A 20,083-nucleotide genomic window follows, 5' to 3' on the forward strand; every position below is an offset into this window, starting at 1 on the left:
ACTATTAAGAAAAAGAGAATAATTGTCCTGGACTTAGACTCTCAAAGATGATTTTAACAGGGAGAAGGTAAACCTTAAGATGAGCCTTTTGAGATTAATATTTGATTGACTAGAAGAAGAAGAAAGGAATATCATGATGAAAATGGCATTTAGAAAGATTCACCTGGCTGTTGCAGGAAGGCTGGGTTTTAATTTGGATGACTTTGTATGTGTCAGAGAATAGCTGCAGAGTCCTGGAAGACTTTGGATTTTCTTTTGAACAGAACCTTCAAAGTCATTGTATCATATTCATTGATTTCAGGTGATCTGACTGATTGAGATACACACACACACACATTGTTTTTCCCTTAAAGTTTGTTCATCTTATAGGATAAGTTCACTGCGATGTAGTAACTTAGGGTGCCAGAAATGGGTTTAACTTTCTAAAGATCGATGTTGTTTAGTAGTTTAGTAGCATCTCTGTAGTATCTAGTCAGAATTTGAGCTGTGACTGTATATTCTCTACTTCACAGACATGGTTGTCATTTTAACAGCATGGAAAAGGGGTGATTGAAGGTTTTTTCAGTCTTTGAGAACCTGATGAATGCTGGGTACCCTCTTGGAAAAATACATATGCACACAATTTTTATTTCATTTTAGACATTAACTAGCCCTCTAAAGCCCATCCAGAGCCTCCTTCGGACCCACTGATTCCTGCCACGAGCCCTTGTTATACAGTTCTTGGGTTTTTCTTGTCCTTAGGTAATAACACTAAGCACACAGTAGGTAGACAGTCTATTGAAGAGTAAGTGAGTGAGTGAAAGTGACAGGAAAAAGATATGAAATCTTGAAGTCTAGAGTGATAGCCTCAGTGATCTTTCTTGGAGTTACTTCTTCCCAACCTTTTAGTTCTGGAGTAGAGGAGGCCAAAGAGGAGGTAGAGAAAGCAAAGAAGAATCATTTGTTTTCCTTTGTATAGTCTGACTAAACTCAAACAAGGCCTTTCTGGGTTCATAAGTAGGAAAAAGAATCATACCAATAGGACCCTTCTCTGAATGCCGACAAGCTGTTTGGCTACAGACATTATTAATGCTAATGGTTCTGCTGCTAAGGAGTATGAAAGGGCAAAGGATAATTAGAATAGGTTACTTATCAGTGGATTTGGTTTTGTTTGCTCTGTGCCTGAATCTTGTGGTACTCTTGATGCATTTCTAATAATACAGTAGCTTATATTCATGGACTGAAATACTCACTGTGGTTAATATGCATGCTTTACCCAAGTTCAGCTATATATTCAAGGTAATCCCAATGAGCATCCCAGCAGGGTTTTATGTGTATGTATGTTTGGAAATTGACAAACATTCTAAAGTTTATGGAAATGGAAAAGACCTAAACTAAACTAGTCAAGACAATCTTGAAGAAGTTAAACAAATTTGGAGATTCAGACATCATGGTATTGAAACATATGAAGCTATAAAAATCAAGGCAGTACAAAGATAGACAGATAAATGGAATAGAGTCTATAAACTGACATACACATATGTATTCACCTGATTTATAAGATAGGTGCCACTGCAATCCAGAGGGGAGTGGGTGGCCATTTCAGTAAATCAAAATCAATTAGATACCCATTTGAAAAAATCTGGGTTTCCCTGGTGGGTCAGTGGTAAAGAACACCTGCCAATGTAGGAGACAAGGGTTTGATCCCTGGGTGGGGAAGATCCCCTGGAGAATGAAATGGCAACCCACTCCAATATTCTGGCCTGGGAAATCCCATGGACAAAGAAGCCTGATGGGCTATAGTCCATAGGGTCGCAAAAGAGTCAGACACGACCTAGCAACTGAACCATAACAACAAGAACAATGAAAGAGGTCTGTTTCATGACATATACATAAGTTAATGCAAAATGGATCAGACTTAAATGTGAGAGGTAAAATAACAAAGCTTCTGGAATGAAACACAGGAAAATGTCTTCACGACTTTGAGATAAGCAAAGATTTCTTAACTAGACAAGTAAAGCTTTGACCATTTTTTTTGAAAATGTTAACTAGGACACCATTGACATTAAAAATTGATGCTCATCAGAAGTTTAAGGGACTTCCCTGGTGGCTCAGATGGTAAAGAATCTGCCTGCAGTGTAGGAAACCTGGGTTCGATCCCTGGGTGGGGAAGATTCCCTGGAGGAGGGCATGGCAACTCACTCCAGTATTCTTGGACAGAATTCCATGGACAGAGGAGCCTGGCGGGCAAGGATCGCAAAGAGTTGGACGACTGAAGCAACTAAGTATGTGCAACACAGAAGTTTAAGAGAAAGAAAAGACAGACCTCAGACATCATCCAGCAAAAAAACTTGTTTCCAGAATTTATTATGTAATAGAACAATTTTTTAAATAAATGTTTAGCATTTGAGGAAAACCATTAGAAATAAATATTTTACTTGATGTTTTTTCAGACTGTAAATTCTGTATCCAAACATTATATATCTTATAAAGAGCTCCTCCAAATCAAAAATTTTTGCCCATCAGTAAAAGACTTAAGAATTTCACCAAAAGTAGGATAACCAAATGGCTAATAAGCCTATGACAGATTGCTCAAAGTTGTTAGTCATTGGGGAAATGTAAATTAAGATTAGTGAGATACTGGGAAATAGATGGGGAAACAGTGGAAACAGTGTCAGACTTTATTTTTCTGGGCTCCAAAATCACTACAGATGGTGACTGCAGCCATGAAATTAAAAGACGCTTACTCCTTGGAAGGAAAGTTATGACCAACCTAGATAGCATATTCAAAAGCAGAGACATTACTTTGCCAACAAAGGTTCGTCTAGTCAAGGCTATGGTTTTTCCTGTGGTCATGTATGGATGTGAGAGTTGGACTGTGAAGAAGGCTGAGCACCAAAGAATTGATGCTTTTGAACTGTGGTATTGGAGAAGACTCTTGAGAGTCCCTTGGACTGCAGGGAGATCCAACCAGTCCATTCTGAAGGAGATCAGCCCTGGGATTTCTTTGGAAGGAATGATGCTAATGGAGAAGGCAATGGCACCCCACTCCAGTACTCTTGCCTGGAAAATCCCATGGATGGAGGAGTCTGGTAGGCTGCAGTCCATGGGGTCGCTAAGAGTTGGACACGACTGAGCGACTTCACTTTCACTTTTCACTTTCATGCATTGGAGAAGGAAATAGCAACCCACTCCAGTGTTCTTGCCTGGAGAATCCCAGGGACGGGGAGCCTGGTGGGCTGCCATCTCTGGGGTCACACAGAAATGATGCTAAAGCTGAAACTCCGGTACTTTGGCCACCTCATGTGAAGAGTTGACTCATTGGAAAAGACTCTGATGCTGGGAGGGATTGGGGGCAGGAGGAGAAGGGGACGGCAGAGGATGAGATGGCTGGATGGCATCACTGACTCGATGGACGTGAGTCTCAGTGAACTCCGGGAGTTGGTGATGGACAGGGAGGCCTGGCGTGCTGTGATTCATGGGGTCACAAAGAGTTGGACACGACTGACTGACTGATCTGATCTGATCTGACTATATACCCACCAGAATGGTTGAAGTGAAAGACTGACAATACCCACTGTGGATGAGAATGTGAATCAACTGAAGCTTACTGTTGCTGGTAAGAACGTAGATTTGTAAAACCACTTAGGAAAACTGGTTATTTGTTACCTAGTCCAAGCTTGCTCTGCTCCTCACACTACAGATCAATGAATCAGAGACAAGGTGCTGAGGCAAGGAATATGGCTTTAAGCCAACTGACCGAAAAGATGGCAGACTAATGTCTCAGAGTAACCATCTTGTTGGGATCTAGATGCCAGATTGTTTTATAGAACCAGAGAGAAAAGTGCTGAGGAACTAAAGTCAAAAGGCAGAACAGAGAGGGAGAGGGAGTGAGGGAGTAAAGTGAATCTTGTAAAACATCTACTGGAATGGCCTGCCTGTGGAAGAGATGTGTTAATCTCTTGCAACCATTCACAGTGGGCAGAGTCACATTATCTCTGTGAGCTGAACAAAGGCACTTCAGTTTAACAGTCAGGCAGAAGGCCAGGGTCCTCTGAGACAGGTCTTTTATGTATGATTATAATAACAACAGCAACGCACAGCAAGTCAAAGAAACAGTCAACACGAAGTCAGAATTGGTTGTTCTCTGCCACAGTTTCTGTTAAAGCTAAATATACACCTGCCCGGCGACCCAGCAGTTCTCCTCTTTGGTATACCCAAGGCAAATGATTGCATATATATACCAAAGGACATGTACAAAAATGTTCATAGCAGCTTTATTCGTAATAACATTTAGAAACAACCCCCAAGTTTGCCAGCAGTACTCTGGATAAATACTTTGTGTTATATTCCTTTGATACAATGTTATCCTACACATCATTAAAAAGGGTGAAGATTCACACATGGGTCAATCTCACAGGCATAACAGTAAATGAGAGAAACCATATACAAAGACTTGATTTTTTATGATTCAATTTACGTAAAGTTCAAGGACAGGCAAAAGGAATCCATGGTGATGGAAGTGAGATCAGTGGTAACCTCTGGGCAGGTATGGGTTCTGACTAGAAAGGAGCAAAGGGGGACTTCTGGGATGTTGAAATCCTTAATTTCTTGATCTAGCTTTTAACCATGGAATAAAATTTTATCATGTTGTATACTTTATGTGTATAAAAATTATTCAGATTATACACTACAATCTGTATATTTTACTGTAACAGCTCAAAAAAGTAACATTCTCTACCTTAAACAACTTAAAATCTATTGGGGGTAGGGGTACGTGAGAGAATGGAGAGGTGGTGGGACCTCCTTTGCTTAAATTTGGGATTTGAATTAATTAAATTTGAATTCCACAAACAGTTAAATTTTTAGTCTTTACATTTAGGATTGAGATTATTTACAGCAATTGTTTTATTGATAAAGGGTTAACTTAAAAACCCACTACGCCATTTACTAATGTAACCAATTTTAGTGAATCTTCTAACATCACAGAGGTTAAAATTCTGAAAAGCAGCTACCACAATGAGCTTTTGTTCAACTCTTAAAAGATTTGAGAAATGTGCTGAGACACTGGTAATGACCATTATTTCAGGACGGAGCTTTAGTTCATTTTTAAATTAGACAATCAGCTTGCTTTTTGTGTGTTTGAGATCCTCAGAGTTTTGAGTCTGTGGTATTTTGGGATACTTTGACTCTTTACAGGTGACCTCCTATTTACATCATAAGGCTAATCTCATATACTTTATTCCCATAAATAATAGAAGGGTTATAGAAGTACTTGGACTATTTAAATAGTCAGGCATTAAGTCTGGGGTTTGAAACTCTGCTAATGTTCCTTCTCACTTAACTCATTTACATCGCTTCTGAGATTCCTGAATCATCTCTAAGCACTGTTTTTGCCACCTGGAAACACTGAATGCTGTCATCTGATAAACATTTTGAGGTAGAAGAAACAGGAATATAAGACAATGGGCATTTAAAAAATTCCAGACAGAATTTAAAGTATTATACCTTCAAAGCTAAGAATCACAGCTAAATGCTTTGGCGCAAATGTCTAACCCTATTTTATATGGCTGTTCTGCAGAAAGCCTCATAAAATTTGGAGTAAGAAAGCCTCATTCTTCTCTATCAAGGTTTAAAATGTATGGCTGTCACTTTCCTTTAGATAACCTCTAATTATAGCAGATAGATTTGAAGTGTAAAATAGCTTTGTCTAATGGACGCTGTCACTCACTGCATTCTGTTTCCCCCCAAGACAGGATGTATGTTGTTCAGATACAGAGCTTAGAGTCCGAAAGATGTCAAGTAAAACACTAATTTCTAACTGCCTTCCTCAAGGCATCAAATATTCATGTTAAAAATTTTTCTATCACATAATGAGAAATGAATTTATGTGAATTTGTGACACCAGCTAATTATAGGTGTTTAAAAATATAGAAATGAAGTAATTTATCTTTCATATGGTAAAAATTATTCTTTGAAGAAACTGGAAAATCTGTTATTTTCCATTTATACCAAGATTTCCGAGTATAAACATTTTAATTCAGAAAGAAAATACAGATATTCTTTATAAACTAAGGATACTCTTTATAAACATCTAAACTATTTTAAAACCTTTATACTTAACTGGTATTAAAGTGAGTGAAAGTGAAAGTCGCTCAGTCATGTCCAACTCTTTGGGACCCCATGGACTATATATATATAGTCCATGGAATTCTCCAGGCCAGAATACTGGCGTGGGTAGCCTTTCCCTTCTCCAAGAGGATCTTCCCAACCCAGGGATCGAACCCAAGTCTCCTGCATTGCAGGTGGATTCTTTACCAGCTACCAGCTGAGCCACAAAGGAAGCCCAAGAATACTGAAATGGGTACTCTATCCCTTCTCCAGCAAATATTCCCAACCCAGGAATTGAACCGGGGTCTCCTGCATTGCAGGCAGATTCTTTACCAACTGAGCTATGAGGGAAGCTCTAAGTGAGTGAAGGCTTTTTCAATAAAGGTTTCATTTAATTAAAAACTTTATAAAGTAACAAATTATTGGCTAAAAAAATAATAATAATAACCTTTAAAATGAACAAGGGATTTCCCTGGTGGTCCAGTGGCTAAGATTCTGTGCTCCCAATGCAGAAGGCCTGGCTTAATTCCTGGTCAGGGAACTAGATCCCACATGCCACTGCTCGGAGTTCGCACACTAAAGATCGAAGATCCTGTGTACCACAACTAAGACCCCAAACAGCCAAATAAATAAAAATAGTAAAATAAAGTGAACAAGGTTTCTTCCATACATAAATCGCAAGGGGAAAAGAGAAAGAAATAGAGGAGAAATTTATAGGTAAAACTTGCTAGATGTGCATCAACCATAATATGTAAATCCTCTTTAGCTCCTAATTTAGATTAACACTTCCCCCCCCCCCACCAAAAAAATAAGAAACTTAGAAACTTGAGCACTGGGTATTTGATGGTGTTGAAAAACATTAAATTTTTAGATTTGTTCATTGTACTTTTTAAAAGTTTTTAGCTTTTAGAGATATTTACTGATGTATAGCTGATAATTTCCTCAAAATTATACAGGGAGAGTGGAGGGTATAGATGAATGGAGAAAGGTCATGTAGATAACTACTAAGGCCAAGTCTTGATTACATGAGTGTTCTTTTATATCATTCTGCCCACTTTTATATGTTTGAAGTTCTCCAGAATACATTTTTTCTTGAAAAACTAAGCTAAAGATCACGAAATATGAACTTGTACTACTAAATAAATAAACTTATACTAAATAAATAAAAATTTATTTTCTGTTAAATACCTTCTTCTGTATCCTTTGAGTCTGATATTTCTCATTAGCAAGATAGGTTTCAATTCTTAGGTGTGACATCATAGATGGGGCTTAAAGGAGTTGGTAGACAGTTGGTAGGGGAAGAAGGCCTATTTGTTATATTTCTATGGCAGAAGTCACATTGGTAGTATACAGCTTTTATAAAGGACTTGAATTTCAGATACCTTAAAGTCTTTTTTTTCCCACCCTAGTGACTTCTTTTTCTGTACTTGGAATAAAATGCAAAACCCTTACCGTAATGTAAAGAGATTTTGTGTGATATACTCCTGCCTTTCTCTTCCCCAGTCTGTTTTCCTCCCACCCTCTGTGTTCCATAAGCACTGGCATTTCTGTTTCTAGACTCCTCCAGGTTCTCTCTTGCCTCAATGCTTTTACACTGCCTGACCAACTCCTATTCACCCTGCAACTCTTAGTGTTCCTTCAGGGAAACTTTTTCTTCCACTGCTCTGTACTTTTTCCCTTCATAATAATAAATGTCACAGCTCCATTTTTGTTAACTATTTAATGCCTTCCTCTCCCCTAGTCAAGAGCGGGGTGGTTATTTTTATTCATCAGTTTTACTGAAGAGCCTTCCAAAATGCCTACCAGATAAAATACACATAGTAAACATTTTTGAACAGAGGAATATAGGGTGAATGGTAGATAGAGCTCTCAGGCTCTTGGAGCGAATCCGACTGTTAGAAATAGGACATTTCTTTCCAGCATTCTCCTGTGCAGGGGTTCTGGTAGCATGTGGTATATCCCAATTGCCTCTCTTGTATTGCTGTAGCTAAAATTGTCTTTGATAGTAATTTTACAAAGCCTATCTTAATGTTTCAGTGTTTCTTGATTGATAAATTTAGTTCATCTCAGTGGGCAGTTATAAGAAGCCTGAAATCATTAATGAGTTAAGAGTACTTTTTTGCATTTATGTCATATTTTGGTTCTTTTTTTTTTTCCCTCTAAATTTTGCTTTTTTTTTTCCTTTTCCCAGGTACTCTCTGCCCTTGACATACTCCAACCTCCACACATTGACTATTTTGAAGAAATGTATCCTAACCCGGGAATGTGAAAGAAGGGAACAACTTTTTAATTAATTTGTTCCTCTAGCACCTTCTGGGGTTCATGCCTTGAAGTATATTAAATCTCATCCTTGCAGAAGTGTTGAGTACCTAGAACCAGGTAATTTTGAAATCTCAAGTATCTGAAAAAGCTCAACGTTATCAATATATCCTGAGTGGTGATACCACAAAATAAGACTTCTGAATAGATGTTTCACTTCATCCCCACATCCTTGTGAGATAGGTTATCGCTATTCCTTTTTTGCTGATGAAACCATTGAGGCAGCTGTGTTGTAACAGAATTTGGTAAAGTCCTTTGTCACTATACAACAACTGCCAATCAGTCAAGAAGATAATACTGATTTCTCTTTATTTTTTTTTTAGCCACTTGGGTAAGGTGAAAATTAAAGAGAGCTCTTGAATACTATAATTCTTGGTGATACTTCAACCTACTAGTCCTTTATGGAACTCATCCCTCTGTGCAGTAAAGGGTTAACTCAGTGAACTTGGGGCGTCCTACTCCTACACATTCTCAAGAAATGACTGACCTTTGACCAGCTCCTGGCTGATGGAGTGTCTTTGTATACCTCTTAGTGTTCAAAAATGAGTTCTTGGGCCAGGCAAGATGGTTCTGACACACCTTTTCTTTAAACGTATATAAACAATTAGGGGTTTCTCTGGTGGTCCCTTGGTTAAGAAACAATGCAGGGGACACCAATTCAGTACCACATGCTGCAAGAAATCTTTTTTTTTAAGTATATAAAATTAACCTAAGGATGGAAGGATTGAGAAAGTTTTTTTTCTTCCCAGCTATAGGTTAGTAGTAGCAACTGATGTAAGAGCATTAATGATTCCATTTCCTAGACTTTCTGGCAGTAACATGGCTCCTGATTGAAGAAAAGAAGGAAGCTGGTAGGAGCGGGGCAGTACTTGTTTCAATCAGCACAAGTAACTTTCTACGTTTGGCCAGAAGCCACCACCTTTATTTATCCTTTCTGTTGGTGGGAAGGGAATCCATATATTAGAAGGCATTCCTGTGAGTGTGTAAAATCATTTCTGCCTCTTTGGAAATGAAGAAATTTTCTTTATTAAATAAGAATCTTACTGGATTTACAGGTGTGTCAGGGGTCCCCAAGATTACTCTCAGGTTTGATGATTTGATGAAAGGCTCAAGGACCCAGGAAAGCTGTTCTACTCATGGTTACAGTTTATTACTGCAGAAGGATACATATTAAAATCAGCGAAGGAGAAAGCTACATGAGGCAGAGTCCAAGAGAAACCAGACACAAAGTTCCAGTTGTGCTCTCCTAATGAAACTGCACAGATAGTGCCTCCCAGCAAAAGTGTGTGACAACAGGAGTAAAATGTTATCAACCAGCGAAGCTCACCTCAGCCTTGGTGTCCAGGGTTTTTGTTGGAGGTCAGGGAGCCTTCAGGACTGACCTTAGCTACTCTAGCCCTCCTCCCTTCTCACCCAGAGGTTGAACTAATACAGCTGGCCCAGGGCCCCAGGTGAACGAAAACAGGTGTTCACCATAAATCACATTGTTAGCATAAGCCATCTGGTGTGGCCAAAGCATCAGGTATGCTAAGACATTCTTATGAGGCAGGATATTGCAAGAGTTCAAAGGTTATTTCTCAGGGGCCAGTCCTAAAGACTTCTGGAATGTGTAAGTTTGGGGCAACCCAGAGCTGCTGTTAACCCTTTATTGCACTTAGGCCATCTGTGGGGAAAGAATGTGTTCATATAAGATAATTGGTGAATATGGGTATTTTTAATAAATATCAAGTATTTGTAGATTTTCTTCACTGAATACGTAGCTAATTCATTTTATTCTGGGCTGTTTTGTCTTACAGTTCAAGCATGAATTCTTTACATCAGGCATTAATTTTTTGTACTTGGGTTTGTTATTCCTTTAAAATGTTTACTATCATAAGGTAGGAATTCTCAATGCTTATTATTATTGTTGTTCATAATTTGAGTCTGGGAGATCCTAGATTCATTATTATTTCAAAAACTTGCAGAGCAGTGAAAATTTAGCACCATTACGATTTACAACCATGGGTGGCATAGGTGATGTAATAGCTCTTGGTAGCTGATTCCAACCATTTCATTAGCTAGCAGAATGTTTCTATGAAATTCCTTTCCCTGAAATTGTTCATGAATGTTTGTATTAAAAGCCTTTGTCATGAAATGTTCGTGGAACCATTTACTTAAATGTTTTACTTTATTTACCTTTAGGTTAAAAGATTGACACCTGTGCTTTCATAGTTATTAGCTGGCTACAGATGGAAAAACCTTCAAATCTAAAACCTCAGCATTCTTTTTTCTGTTGTACAATTTTTAGCTGTATGTAGAATGATACACAGAAAAAAGGGTGCTTTTCAGTGGTTTTGCCATTTGGGAAAAAAACAAATCCTGTTAACATAAAAAGAGTTAAACCATAGCTGCCACAGGATTATAAAGACTTTTTTTTAACAAAGAAGACATGGTGAAGCTTGGGGTACAAAAATACTGAAATTACGTGTTTTAGAACAGCTAAATGGAAACCTAAGAAATGCCTTAGTTGCATATGTGCTCTGCCTGATTTTTCTAATATCCTAAATAGAACATTTTCTGTGTCCAGTGCTTTTTAATACAAATAAATTTGTTGTAGCCAAAGCAAAAAAAAAAAAAAGATTTCCCTCAGTTTCCCTCTGAAAAATAAGAAAACTTCTGCCTAAAACACAAAAGTATTGAATGATTAATAGGATCTCAAGTTCCTATTTGATTTCAATGTAATACATTATCCATCTGTGCCAGCAGCTCCTTCTGTAGTATCTCAGAATCATGGCATATACATTAAACATGGTTTTAGACAGTGCTTTTTTTTTTTGAGTTGAAGGCTTTTAGAATAGATATTTTGAATTTTAAATGTGTGATCTTGGAATTGTGCTTTGAAGAAACTATTTTGGAGGCTCTGTTGTTTTAGGTAAGTTCTAAATATATATATTGCTAGGCATCTAATGGATGTCTGATATTTCATTGATAAAAGAGCCCATTTATGGAGTCAAAAATATATATAAAGGGAAAGAAATAATCTTTAGTAATCTTAAATGTAGAGTACCATACCATTACACTTTTTTCTAAGACTAGAAAATTGGGATGTTATAGTGCATATGTAAGTTTCAGCAGGCAATATTTTAAACCAGAAGATCTTTTTAAAACTAATAGAATAGTTAATATCATTTTAGAATACCTGAGGTCTGTGAACATTTTGATGTAATCAAGTGTACAATAAGTGTCAACGTGTATATCATGCAGTTAATCATCCATTTTTCACTAAAACTGTAATAAAATGACTATATCGGTGCCCACCAAAAATTTAGCTTGGGTTTTGAAAGACCATGCATCTTTAAATAACTCCTTATGCAGCTTTTAAAAAGGCAGTATCTAGATTATAACTGTTTACAAATCTTCCTACAGTAGAGTTCAGCAGATGAATCAGGTATGGAAAGAGCAGTAAGTTCCACCCTGACCTCTGTATCTTTTAGCTTTTGTGTTTTCATAGTTTTAAAGTCTAATACATCCACCAAAAAATATATTCTCTAATAATTAAGAAGAATTATTTTTTAACTTGAAACACAATCAACATTTTATGGAGAAGAATATGCATGGTCTAAGTCTTCTGTGCTAGAAACAATTACAGCCTAAAATCAGTAGAAATGAGAAGTCTAACTAGATGACGGTGTGCTGCAGTTGCCAGGACTCCTGGATTTTACCTGATGTCCTGGTATTAATAAGTTTCTCCTTTTACTTTCTGAAGTGTCCCTATTTGAATAATAGGTTTGGCTTGTGCAGGCAGTGTTTAAACAGGAATTTCTTGTCATAAAGGCAGTGAGGGAACCTACATTTCAGCCAGTTAAAGTCTTTGGTAGGCAGTAATGTAATACTATCAAATAAACTACTCCCAGATGCAGCAGTTTAATTGATAGTATGAGTAGACTGTATTTTATATACACAATATGTAATTCCCTAGTGCTATGAAAGAGCTCTCTAACCTCAGGGAACCTTAGGAGCCAGTGAAAAGCTAAGAACAAGCAAAATAAAATGTGTAAATGCAGATATAAGTGCACTCTTTCTGCAGCAAAAGTACCAGCGAAGACCGGAAATCTCCATCCTAAGAATTTTGAAGATTTCCATATTGTTAGAATTTCCTCTTCATTTATTCCATAAACATAAGCATCAACTATGTTCCTAGAACCAAGAATTTTTATCTGTTTTGCTCACTGTTGTGTTCCCAGCACTTAGAACAGTACCTAACATATAGTAGGTGCTAAATAGATATTTGTTGAATAAGATAGTGTCTGACTTAACAGGTTTGTAATCTAGTGGATGATATAATCATATAAATAATATAGATTAGAAAGTACAGTGATAGAAAAAAATCTACATATCCTGAGAGCACTGAGGATCTGATTTTCACTCTTTCCCGTTTTAGTTTCCAAGCTGATTACTTGAAAAGCATTTGATGTTTTTAAACAAAAACTTTGATTTACCCACCATCACCAGTTCTGGCTCCTTAGCACCGAAGCCTAAGACAAACACTTAGAAAGGCAAAACAGAGGAAAAGTTAGGTAGAACAGTCCAAGAGCAGCAAAATTCTTAACTTTACCCACCTTAGTCAGTATCTCCTCAGCTTTATTTATTCATGTGGCCAAACATTTAGCACTGTTATATATTTAACATTGTATTAATACTAATCCCTGTGGAGGTTATAGAGATGAATTGTTTTTTTAAATTTAGTGTGTCAGGAATTATTCTCAATACTTCACTCTTATTTTAAAGACGAAGAAACTATAGCTCAGAGAGGTAGATAACTTGATCAAGGGGTTTGAATCCATGTTGACTGGTCTGATGGGTAAAGAAGGCTCTTAACCCACTACTGCCTCTTAATGTTTTCCCTCAAGAAAAATGTTCTCCCTCGAGTCAGTGGGGTGAGATAAGAACTAAAGAATAACTATTATGTATGGTAGATTGTGTCAGAAGATTTAAAAGAAGAAGTTGCCTCACAGAAAAAACCGTAAGAAGATTTCATGTAGGAAAAGACATTTTAGCTGAGTATTGAAGGATGAGAAGGATTTGGATCGGTAACATTGAGGAGGATGGATATTCCAAATGGATGGAGTAAGTATTAACATCTTCTAGGGAATGACTAGAGTTTAGAATGTGTAAATAGTGAGAAATTAAGCTAGTTGGAGCCAAGTCATGGAGGGCCTTGAATGCTGAACTAAGGAAATTCATCTTTATTCAGGAGGCATTTTAGAATCCAGCGAAGGATTTTTGTGGTGAGGAATGACAGAATCAGAAGTGTATTCTATAAACTTAACAAAGAGTTTCTGTTGGGGTGTTGAGAAAGTTCTAGAAACAGAAGTGGTGAAAGTGGTGATAGTTGCATAACGTTGTGAATGTGCTTAATACCACTGAATTTAGAGGTTTTTGAGCATAGCAGTGGGACCAACCATAGTCTAGAAAAGGTAGGAGAAAAGGCAGCTTACTCCTCCACTTACCAGCTCTTTAAATGGAGACCATGTTACCCAAATCATGTTGATGCTCTTCATATTAATCCATTATAAATGTTTTTTGATGGCCAAATTAATTAAATCTTAAAAATGTCAACACCTAATTCATTTGCTGTTAAACTTTAGAAAATGAGAATATATTTTTTAGGTCTAAAATTCCAATGTTATTTTCATGCTGACACATTAGCAGTGGAAAAAGCAGAATTCAAAGTCAGGTGTGAGAAGTTTAAAGATATTTTCCTTTGATTCTGCCTTGAGCTAATTACCCAAAATCTCTGCATCATTCATTCTCTGAACAGTGAGTTTTTGAACTTACGGTGGAGTCACAGTCCTACATTTAAACTGAAACATATGCAACACGGATTTTTTAATTTAACGTGGTTAAAAGAGAGAGAATTTAGTTTGTGCCCAATTCCACTCATTTACCTTCTTTTCCAGAATGAGTATGAGACAGAAATCAAGATGTACTGTGCCCTCAGTTAGTTTCAGCTCCCATAGGCTTCCCACAGTGGGAGCATTTCACCAAACTGAGTGTGATACTGGTGTTAAGAGAGGTACTTTTGTGTGGCATGACCCCTTAACACAAGCCATCTGTTTCATATGGGGCTCAATCAAAGAAAACAGCTCTCTGTTCCAATGCCAGAGAATACAATACTGTTGAATTTAATGAGAGTTTGATATGTGGGTCTCCAACATGGTATCTTCCCAGGTGACTTTTTTTTGTGATACTTGGTGTTCATTTTATGCCTTAACTTTAGAACTTCACCCTCAGGAAAGAGGTACCAGCAGGTATTATCAAGTATAATGGCTATTGCTGTTACCCTTAAGGAGTTCATGGTTCAAAAGAGATGATTGACGATTGTGAAATAATTATAATACCAGAGTAATCAAGTTTACAATAGAAATATTAACCACATTTTGTTACGTATGAAAACTTCCCTGCCCTCCTTCCCTCTCCCACAAAAGAAGAGTTTGGAGGACTTACCTGGAACTTAAAATTTTTGTAGAATAAAACATTTTCCTACATCAATTCATATGACATCAATTGCATATTAGTAGGATAGATATGGGGCTTTCCTGATAGCTGATAAAAAATCTGCCTGCAGTGTGGGAGACCTGGGTTCAATCCTTGGGTTGGGAAGATCCTCTGGAGAAGGGAACAGCTACCCGCTCCAGTATTCTGGCCTAGAGAATTCCATGGACTGTGTAGTCCATGGGGTTGCGAAGAGTCGGACATGACAGCAACTTTTGCTTCTCTTCAGGATAGATATATTTTCCATATTTTCTCACAAAATTTTAGGTGGTTTCTGGTCTCTATTTGTGGGTCCATATAACCCTTTTTGTATAGCTATTCTAATGAAATAGCAGTATGGAACAGTGCTGAAGGTGGTACATCTAATTGCATGATAGAGTATTTGTTCCATAAATGTTAGAAAGTAGGTACTGTGAACAAGTGGATAAGGTACTCATATCTTTTTTTCCCCAAATTCATTAAAATATAATTTGATACATAGCAGATCTTATATCTTGACAGAGGAGGCAGATCCCTTTAAATGGACCATTGTTTTAACTTTCGTCTCTTCCCAGTTGCCATAGAAAATACTCAGAAACAGACTTTTGATATACCTCTCAGATGATTCTAGGTTTTTGTTCTCTGTATATTTTGAATCCTCTCTGCCCTATTCCTTTTAATAACTTAGCTTTTTAAAATCTTCAACCAAAAATGAATTTCACTGTGATGGGTGGCACTGGGCAGGTGTACTAAGGAAGTATCTGTAGCTTGGCATATTGAGAAACTTGTCTTCCCTTCAGAATGCTGTTTGTGGTTGTTTATACTGCTGATAGCAATCTACTTTCAGGTTTTAATGACATCATTCTTGCAGCTTTACAATAGATCAGACTGGAGTAAGTTGCTCTCAAATTCTGTTGGGTGCAGGACATTTGAAACCAGATCATCTGGACATAGAAGTAAGTTTTTCAGACCCGTTACGAAAGGGTATGTGTGCTTAGTTGCTCAATCGTGTCTTACTCTTTGCAACCCGTGGACTGCAGCCCACCAGGCTTCTCTGTCCATGGGGATTCTCCAGGCAAGAATACTGGAGTGGATTGCCATGCCCTCTTCCGGAGCATCTTCTCAACCCAGGGATCGAAGCCAGGTCTCCTGCATTGCGGGTGGATTCTTTACCATCTGAGCCACCAGGGAAGCCCTAAGAAAGGGTGGATAGGTCTAATTTGAGGACCCATTGACAGTAAGAAGCATGAGGCAGTTTATATGACTGATATGTGCATCTTTACCCTCTGAATGGGGTTAAGTGGGGATTGAAGAATTTGTCCCTTCTCTTCATTAATTAAAAAAAAAAATTGAAGAAGTAAAATGTTTCTCATCTTGGGGAGAGACTCTTCTCTCAAATATATATATATTACATCCAGAAAAAGTAGTAACTATTTTGGTCATTAATTCTGCTTCTGTTCCATGCTCTTAATGTCTGGGTTTGTGTATCTCTGCATTTATTTGCTTTGGGGGGCTATGATGACAAAAGATTAGTAATCCCAGACTCTACTACCAGCCTTTGACAGATACAGAAACTTAACTTTGCCTTCTGTAGGGCACTTTGAAAAGATAAGACTGAGGTTTGAAATAATATCACATATTCTAGGATGCTTTTTCTGTCATTGCATATGTGGTTATAGCTTTAGTGACAAGGACTCAGCGAACAGAATCTTCTGGAACAGGATATAGAATGACAGCTTTCCAGTGTTCTGTTTTTGGTGGTGGTTGTTGTTTTTTTCTTTTTTCATATGGTAGAATTGACTCTTTTTTTTTAGTTAATTTAAAATTGTGAATTAAAGGTGGTTTTAATTTTTTTGATTTTTGACATTCTATACAACAAATTAGTTACCTTAAAAAGAAGAGGAATTTGCCTTAGCCTGGGAAAGAGGTTGTTATATTCAAGCATTTTAACACCATGACCTTTTATTCCATTGATTTCTATAGAGAAGCACAGGCATGCTTCAGAAAAGGTCAGTGATTCTAATTGAAGCACACACCAATTTTTTTCTAGTTGCAAAGGCGCCCATGCTTTTTGTTGCAAAAAAAGATGATGAGATTTAGAGCTGACCATTTGTTACGAGAAAGCAATTTTCTCTGTGATGCATTGCTGTTTTTCTTTCATGTGGAAAGCATTGTTTGAAATCAACAATATCCAAAAACCAGATTTTTCCTTATTCATGCAATTTAATACCCCTCATTTTTATTTCTGAGGCTGTACATATTTGAGATCTCAATTGAAATTTCCCTCTGTGGACCTGATTTTGAAAGAAAAAAAATGTGAGGAAAATGATACCTATTAAGTCTCACATATTTATGGTTAAAAGATTTTCCTTCCAACAAGAATGGCAGGATTTCAGAGTTAGTGCTTAACATGAGTTTAAGCACGTTATAACTGTCGTCATTGGACTTTTCATAGAAGAGAATCTGTGGCTTTAGGAACTAAACTTGGCTATCTACATACTATAGTTGAACCAAAAATTCACTGTGTCCTTTTGGAAAAGTCACCTGATCTTCATATTTGTTCTAACTTACATTGCATGAAGATGGAAGACTTTCTTTTTTAAATGGTTGTTAAATTGTTGGCCAACATGTCTCCTACTTGATATTTAACATTGCAAGAGTTATTTTTTATAATCTGGTTTAGTGTTGGTCTTTGTCCAATATGAAGTGGAAGAAAGAATTGCCCGCGTTTTAATATCTGAAGTCAGGGCTTAAAATTGTGTTTTCAAAGCTTTCTGTCTATATTCATTCTGGAGGAAGTAATTTGTGTTCTCCATTTTCTTCTCCCAACTCAGCTAAACCAGCTAAATACCCTTACTTTGCTTTCGGAAGCTTTTAACACATCATTAATAGTTTCTCACACAACCTCAGTTGCTCATTGCACATAGAACATTAAATGTGTTCTCAGACTTCAGTTAAGCAGGTAGGTCAACCCACTATAGTTCTGAACTTTAGATGGTGAGAGTTTTTGAACCCGATAGGGTAGTTTTTAACATAAGACCACATCACAGATTTTCACACATATGCACACCTTGAGCTGTCCAGAATGGTTAACTCTCTATTATTAAAGTGCTTATATAGTAGTGCTTTCTTATGACATTTGCATAACCTTTATCTATAGCAATCATTTATTTGTAATAGTTTATAAACTCCCCTGGTTCTTACTGACTCTAGGAGCTGGGTAATGAATTTATTCTTACCTTTATTCTCTTTTGTCTGAGAGGTGGAAACAATCTAAGTCATAGACTGACAGGCAGGCTCAAACGTAGGAATATGGAAAATTGACCATCATTGCAGGATTATTATATTACGAAATTGACAAGCAAGTATCTCCCTTTCTTCTCCTTCAAAGCCTTGGTGGCTCCTCCAATATCTGTTCTTGGTTAGAGCCTAAATAACAGCACTCTAAAATCAGTCCCATTCTCTGCTCCTTCTCCTTACCATGCTCTCATCATCCGTTAGTTCTCCTGCCTGACAAAAAGCGATCTTGAGCTCAGTGACTGTCGTATCATGAAATGGGAACAAGCTCCCTATCTTCTGTTTATTTCAAAATCTTTTGATCAGTCCAGGGCCAACCTTGTCAGCATTCTTGCTAGCTTGAGGTAATAGAAAATCTATCATAGTGGCAAAGAGCATGGAACCAGACAACCTAGATTTGAATCCCAGCTTTGCCTTTTACTTGTGTTTTCTTGGACAAGTTACTTAACCTCTCTGTGCCTCAATTTCCTGGTTAATAAAATGAAAATATTTAGTAGTGCCATAAAAAAGGCTGAGTGCCGAAGAATTGATGCTTTTGAGCTGTGGTATTGGAGAAGACTCTTCAGAGTCCCTTGAACTGCAAGATCAAACTAGTCAATCTAAAGGAAATCAATACTGAATATTCATTAGAAGGATTGATACTGAAGCTCCAGTACTTTGGCCATCTGATGCGAAGAGCCAACTCATTGGAAAAGACCCTGATGCTGGGAAAGATTGAAAGCAGGAGGAGAAGGGGACGACAGAGGATGAGATGGTTGGATGGCATCACTGACTCAATTGACATGAGTTTGAGCAAGCTCCGGGAAATGTAGAAGGACAAGGAAGCCTGGCGTGCTGCAATCCATGGGGTTGCAAAGAGTTGGACATGACTGAGCAAATGAGCAACAGCCACCCCATAGAGTTATTTTGAGGAATAAATTGGGATAGTTAGAACAGTACTTAACAAGTGCACAAAAGTAGTAAGGAAAGGCCTTATAGATGAAGTAGAACTTAGTGAAGTTGGAAGACAGTAGAAACTCCTGTGGACTTTGTGATGCAAAGTGTGCCAAGCCAGCTATGAACAGATGGTATAAGCAAGTCCTCATCACAAATGGACTTCCGTAATGGCTGATCACTAACTACCTAACTCATTTATAGAGAGGTGTGTTTTTTTGGTTTTTTTGTTTTTAATGTTAACTGTTAATGAAGAGTGGGTTGTCAACCTCAGTACCTCATATTCTCTTACCTGGTCTCCTCTTCTAGCTTTAGTTTTTTTTTTGGCATTTAGTTTTTTTTCAGCTCTTTGAAACACCTGTGTTTCAGGATGTATACAGAAAATATATTCTGTATACATCTCGCTGGCACCTCCAAGCCTTCCATCCAGACTGCATCCACGTTATAGCTTTCTAACTACTTTTTCCATTACCTTAACCAAACTCTTCTTATTAATTAGAAAGACATAATTTCCTCCTTCAACCTATCATCCCACAACCACTCACCTTGGGTCTTCCCTGGTGGTCCAGTGGCTAAGACTCTGCACAAAGACTACTCCCCTTTTATGCCCTAAAGTAGTAGTCACATCTCCTAGTAGTAGTCCCTTCATGGCTACATAAAGATTACTTTGGCCTTACATATTTTAGGGCTTCCCCCATGGCTCAGTGGTAAAGAATCCACCTGCAATGCAGGAGCTGTGGGTTCAATTCCTGAGTGGGGAGGAATCGGCAACCCACTCCAGTATTCTTGCCTGGGAAATTCCATGGACAGAGGAACCTGGTGGGCTACAGTCCATAGGGTCACAAAGCATTGGACACAACTCAGATGACTTAGCAGCAGTAGTGTATGTGCAAATCCTGAGGTTGTTTTAAAAGAACTGTTTCAAGTTCCA

At 37.6% G+C, this 20,083-nt stretch overlaps 1 protein-coding gene across 2 annotated transcripts in view; it reads left to right on the plus strand.

The window, feature by feature from the left end:
* The window catches only part of NLK (nemo like kinase), a 130,159-nt gene that overhangs the window by 71,058 nt on the left and 39,018 nt on the right, over nucleotides 1-20,083 (plus strand). For both annotated transcript variants that reach the window (XR_011561939.1, XM_019981804.2), the window contains exon 3: nucleotides 8,282-8,337. Coding sequence is in view for 1 of the 2 variants with exons in the window: in XM_019981804.2 (XP_019837363.2) it covers nucleotides 8,282-8,337 (56 nt within the window). In the remaining variant the exon portion in view is untranslated. The remainder of the gene's footprint in view (nucleotides 1-8,281; nucleotides 8,338-20,083) is intronic.

This window comes from Bos indicus, chromosome 19, assembly GCF_029378745.1.
Source record: "Bos indicus isolate NIAB-ARS_2022 breed Sahiwal x Tharparkar chromosome 19, NIAB-ARS_B.indTharparkar_mat_pri_1.0, whole genome shotgun sequence".
Classification (NCBI taxonomy): Eukaryota; Metazoa; Chordata; class Mammalia; order Artiodactyla; family Bovidae; genus Bos; species Bos indicus.